The 5708-nt window shown below is 52.6% G+C and overlaps 1 protein-coding gene across 1 annotated transcript; it reads left to right on the top strand.

Annotated features, from left to right (window-relative positions):
• The first annotated feature begins 2327 nt into the window (after window positions 1-2327).
• Window positions 2328-3296, top strand: LOC139674703 (olfactory receptor 14J1-like). The gene has a single exon (XM_071561308.1). It carries the CDS (start codon window positions 2328-2330, stop codon window positions 3294-3296), a length of 969 nt encoding a protein of 322 aa, XP_071417409.1.
• The last annotated feature ends 2412 nt before the right edge of the window (window positions 3297-5708 follow it).

Genomic DNA, 5708 nt, shown 5'->3' with positions numbered 1-5708 from the left:
GTCATCATTGTCTGTGTTTTCTAACTGGAATCTGGGGACATTTTCTCAGTTATGTCCCTCAGAGGGACCCATTAACAACAAAAGAAACTTTAAAGTTTGATTCTGACTTTGCTTTCTCAAGAGGTTCCTGCACCTTTCCTCAGGGTCTGATGTTCAGGGACTCAGCACCAAACCCCCCAGAGGGCCATTAAATGCTCTGGGCTGTTGCTGTGCTGCTGAGCTGGGCCGGGCTCCTGGCACACAGGGAGCTCCTGGCAAGCGGGCAGCGCTGCAGAGAGACAGCTCTGCCCAGGAGCAGCTCCTGTGCACAGCCCAGCAGGGCTCAGGGCACTGCCTGCACACACCGAGGGCAGAAAAGCAGGGCAGAGAGAGGTTACACACAGTCTGGGGTGTGAGGAAATTTAAGAGGAAGATCCACAGAAGAGGAATCTTTCCAGGCTCTCACACGGTAAGTCTGCATGAAGGGCAATGTATGTGCAGTCTGTGGGAAGATCTCCCAATGCTGGCACATCCCACAGCCTGGGGGGTCTCTAATGTGGGATATCACAGCTTCTCTGGTGCTGAAGAGGAGGACGGGCTGCAAAGCAGGGACTCTCTGCTGCACCATCCCAGGGACATCCCAGCAGGGTTCCCTTCTCCCAGGGATGGCTGTAGGGTTTGAACCCTGGCTGTGCCACCCAGGCTGTCCCAAACTGTCCTGCAGAGCAGGATCCTGCACCCCAGGGTGCTGTGCCAGGGCAGGAGCTCTGCCACCTGCCAGGGGCAGCTCTCAGCTGGCCTGAGGAGCTCCTTCAATGCTGGGGGAGAGGCTGTGGGTGGAAAGAGCAAACCCGGGCAGGGCAGGGCAGGGCAGGGCAGGGCAGGGCAGGGCAGGGCAGGTTTGTTCAGCTATCAAGTGAGAGTTTCATAGGTGAGGACTGCTTACAGTACCAGAGTACTCTGGGATATTTTCCAGGGGATACTTCAAGGAGAACGTGAAAGGAGGGATTTCTATCCAGCTCTCAAGCCACATACCTGGTGGTTTGTCATGCAGAGGGAACACTGAGGAGCTGCACAGGGGCTGAGAACTACCTGGCATTGTTGGTGTCTGGGAGGTGGCACAGATGGCTCAGGGTGACACTGCCCTGAGTGCCCACCTGGTTCTGCCCTGGCTTCTCCCAGCCGGACCCTCAGTGTGCATTTCCTTTTTCCTCAACTTCCTCATGTTGCTGGAGTTGTTTCCTCCTTCTCTCAGTCAGGTTCACTGGCAATGGGAGTTCAAGTTACAGTGTCAATCACTGATCCTGTGATCACCCTCAGGCAGGTGGGTGCCTGGGAATGAGACATTCCAATTTTCCTCTGACCTGTGGGGCTATTGGTAGTGAAGTTTGTGGGCCAGGAGAGTGAGGTATTTTTCCCAAAATCAGACCCCATCACTAGGACACTTGGCTCTTCTCTGAGATGTCTTTCCAAGCTGGGAGCTGCCCTCAAGAATGCAAATCACCCTCAACACAATTGTGTTATCTGAAATCCCCAGTGCAGAGGGGCAGAGATGCTGTGCCCATCCCAGGAAATCCTCTTGGATTGGTGAGATGAGCCACGTGTGTCTTTGAGACCTTGAGCCAGGCTGAGACATTGAGTGCTATCTGATAGATCTCTCTGCTCTCAACTGTGTCTGGTGGCCTTTCAAACAAAAAATGGGAGTGTGATCACTCTGTCTGAGGAAGGTTCAAGTCCAGGGCAGCTGGAACAAGGCAGAGGGACAGAGCAACTCGCCTCACTCTGCACTAAGCCAGAGACAATCATCCTGCCTGTCAGGACCTGCTCTGCTCTCCCTGAGGGCAGCACACATGGTGAGGGGTTCGGACATCCAGGAAAACTCCACAGGGAAGATTAGCTGGGTCAGAAACAAAACACCAAAAACTCTGAAACTGTCTTCTGAAATCCTGATTCTTCTCAGAAACTGGAAATGCAGATAGTGACAAGCAGTTTTGCTAGGAGCAGTTTCATCTGACACAGGTGAACACCCGGATGGGCCCTGCCCCCACCATGGCCATGACACCCCTGGAGCAGAGCAGGGCTGACCCTCACAGCCAGTGGGCAGAGGGGCTGCTCCTCATGGGAAATGTAGTGAGCACCAAGCAGGGCTCCAGCCATAGATCAGAAGAAGTTTCCTGAAATACGAAAAGTGATGGATGTGTGCAGGAGGGAGAGGGGTATTGGGAAATAATTTTGATTTATCTAAGAAATGTCTACCCTGACTTGCCACGGTTTAGCTCAAAGAAGCATGTTCTGACTTCTCCCTGTCTTTTCCCCCAAGAACAGGTCCTCGCACCAAGAAACAGCAAATGTCCAACAGCAGCTCCATCAGCCAGTTCCTCCTCCTGCCATTGGCAGACACGCGGCAGCTGCAGCTCCTGCACTTGTGGCTCTTCCTGGGCATCTCCCTGGCTGCCCTCCTGGGCAACGGCCTCATCATCAGCACCGTAGCCTGCGACCACCACCTGCACACCCCCAGGCACTTCTTCCTGCTCAACCTGTCCCTCACAGACCTGGGCTGCATCTGCACCACTGTCCCCAAAGCCATGCACAACTCTCTCTGGGACACCACAACCATCTCCTACACAGCATGTGCTGCACAGGTCTTTTTCTTTGTCTTCTTCGTCGTTACAGAGTTTTCCCTCCTCACCATCATGTGCTACGACCGCTACGTTGCCCTCTGCAAACCCCTGCACTACGGGACCCTCCTGGGCAGCAGAGCTTGTGCCCACATGGCAGCAGCTGCCTGGGCCAGTGGCTTTCTCAATGCTCTGCTGCACACAGCCAATATATTTTCCCTGCCCCTGTGCCATGGCAATGCTCTGGGCCAGTTCTTCTGTGAAATCCCACAGATCCTCAAGCTCTCCTGCTCACACTCCTACCTCAGGGAATTTGGGCTCCTTCTGGTTAGTGCCTGTCTAGCATCTGCGTGTTTCATTTTCATAGTTTTCTCCTATGTGCAGATCTTCAGGGCTGTGCTGAGGATCCCCTCTGAGCAGGGACGGCACAAAGTCTTTTCCATGTGCCTCCCTCACCTGGCCGTGGTCTCCCTGTTTGTCAGCAATGGCACATTTTCCTACCTGAAGCCTGACTCCATCTCGTCCCCATCCCTGGATTTGGCACTGTCAGTTCTGTACTCGGTGGTGCCTCCAGTACTGAACCCCCTCATCTACAGCCTGAGGAACCAGGAGCTCAAGGATGCCCTGAGGAAAATGATGACTGGATGCTTTTCAGCAGCAAGAACCTGCCAGTTTTCTTCTGCACAGTGTTCACAATAAAACTCATGACAGGCTCAGCTTGCCTTCCCAGGTTTGTCTTGGTGGTCAGTGGGTTCCTTTTGTCATAATGTTGTGCTCAATTAAATTATTCATCCTCTCATCTAATGAATTTTTTATTTTCATTAATTTTACTTTTTTAAATCTGTACCTGAGTAATTGTGCTATTTGTATTTTTAAACAAACTCTCTTGCAACAGCCCTGCCTAGCTGGTTAGGGGTTTTTGATTTGAGACTTTCAGGCACCTACTGGGCAGTTCCATGTGTGCAGAGATGGGCAAAAGAGTCCCAGCACAGCAGCACTGCCGGGGAGCACCAGCACTGGGCCTTTGCTGAACTGTCTCTTTCCACTTGTACACTCTCCTGCAGAGCCCCTGGGCTGGACTAAGGCCTTGGTCCTCTGCCAGCTGGGACACAGACCTGTTGCATGTCCATCCTGGGCTCACAGGCAGGGACAGGCCATGGGCACTGCTGGGACACAGCTGGGCCCCACAACAGCAGCTCCATCAGGAAAGGGCTTCTCCTTAGCTCAAGACATGCAGTCTTAGGACTTTTTGCAAAGTCACTCTCAAGAACATGCCAAGGGATAGACACTATAGAGGCTCCTTGTTTGCTTGTTCTCCAGGGACTCTAAATCTGTGTGTGAACCAGCAAACAGAGCCCTGTAACTGCAGGGGCTACAGCAGGAAACAGGGAAAATGATCTGGTGAGTGTTCCGTGTTATCCTCAGTGAACACACTACTGCTACCCATGACAACAATAGCAGTAATAAAAGCTGGAACTATAACAAACAAACCCCACAAGAAGCACATGTGGAGCACAACACCATTGCTCCATTGCTCACCACTCAGTGCCCAATGCCCAGCCCAGCCCAGACACAGATCAGCCCTTCCTGACCAACCCCCCATTAACACCCTGAGCACAGCCCTGCATCAAAGGGAACATCCCTTGGGCCAGTTGGGCTCAGCTGTCCTGGCCCTGCTCCCTCCCAGTCCTGTGACCCTCAAGAGATCATTGGAGGCCATGATTGTACAAACCTCTCACAGATTCCAAGTCAAAACCCAAACCCAAAGCACCTTGAAAAACCTGCAGCCCCTGAAGCTTTAAGGAGCCCCCAAAGGGCCATTCCTGACAAAGCCTCCCCAGGGACTCACCCCAGCAGACCCTTGGACTGCAGGGAGGCAAAGTCTCTGGGTAGCAGCTCAGGTGTTGAGCAAAGCCTGGCTTGACTGGAGGCAGCAGAAAGGCCCAGCCCTGACCCCCAGCCTGGGGAAGGCACATCCTGTCCCTCACACCTTGCTCAGGGCTCTGCTGGGGGCACTGGCATGGGGGGTGATGCTGAGGGCAGGACAAGAGAAAGAGAATCAGGAGGGGAGGGGGCAGATCAAGAAGCCAATTTTTCAACAAAGAAATTGAAAGGAGTGACACAAATGAAAACAGGAAACCTAAGTTACCTGGTCCCCGAACTCATCAGAACTTTCAAACTTGTGAAAAGACTCCAGCTGCCAGCCAGGTGAGTGGATTTCCATCTGGCTGCTTCCATGCTGGGATACTGGGGCTGATAGTGAGCAGTTGCAAGGTCATGAAGGCTAAAAGCTGAGATTCCTTTGTCAAAGATTAGGAAATTGAAAGAGAAATTGGAAAAGAAGGAGAAATTTGCAGTCTCTGGAGATGACTCTTCTCAAGCGTGAGGGGAAGAGATCCATTTCAGGAAGATGTTCTGAACTCCCCAGGAAAGTGGAGCTCTGGAAACAAAGGTATCCAGTACTTGAGGGAATTAGCAGTGCTGGAAATCATCTATAGTGACCTAAAAAGTGAAAACACCCCTAAAGACTCAGAGGATGTTCCTTGCACAATGGGCATGAGGAGGTTCAAAGCACTCCTGGATCACATTCCAACAGCCTGATGGCATTGGATTCCCCCCAAAGGGATACACCAGGAGATGGCACCCTCCTGGCTCTGAAATGTAGAAGAAACTCTGGGCACTTCCTCATCCCCACGGCCCAGCAGTTCAGCTCTCAGGGGCAGCCCAGGAGATCAGTCCTCTCATGCCCCAGCAAGAGGGAAAGGGAATCCCAAGCACAGGCCACGTGGTGAACTCTGGTTCTTTCTGCGTGACCAGAGGGAGACGTGAGGAAATGGGATGCTGAACCCACCTTTGAGCTGGGAGCCCATGGAGGTGAACTGAGAGAGAAGAGAGCTGTGGAGAAGGGGTCACCCAAGAAGGATGTCCATGTAGTTGCTGCAGGGACACAAGAAGACAATCAGAAATCTCCCAGGCATAAAAGGATTAAAATCAACTCTTTTGATCCTGGTAACGGGACTTCTGGTCTGGCATCACAGAGGTCAGACAGTGAATACTCTGGCCAGGAACAGGAATAGAGGGTCCCTGCCTTTGGCCAGGAGGAGGAAGGGG

Source organism: Pithys albifrons, chromosome 7, assembly GCF_047495875.1.
Source record: "Pithys albifrons albifrons isolate INPA30051 chromosome 7, PitAlb_v1, whole genome shotgun sequence".
Classification (NCBI taxonomy): Eukaryota; Metazoa; Chordata; class Aves; order Passeriformes; family Thamnophilidae; genus Pithys; species Pithys albifrons.
The sequence above is the reverse complement of the archived record's forward strand: the minus strand, read 5'-3'. Positions and strand labels throughout refer to the sequence as shown.

Coding starts and splice junctions, on each gene's coding strand:
- LOC139674703 (XM_071561308.1), top strand. CDS start 2,328: ATGTCCAACAGCAGCTCCATCAGCCAGTTCCTCCTCCTGCCATTGGCA.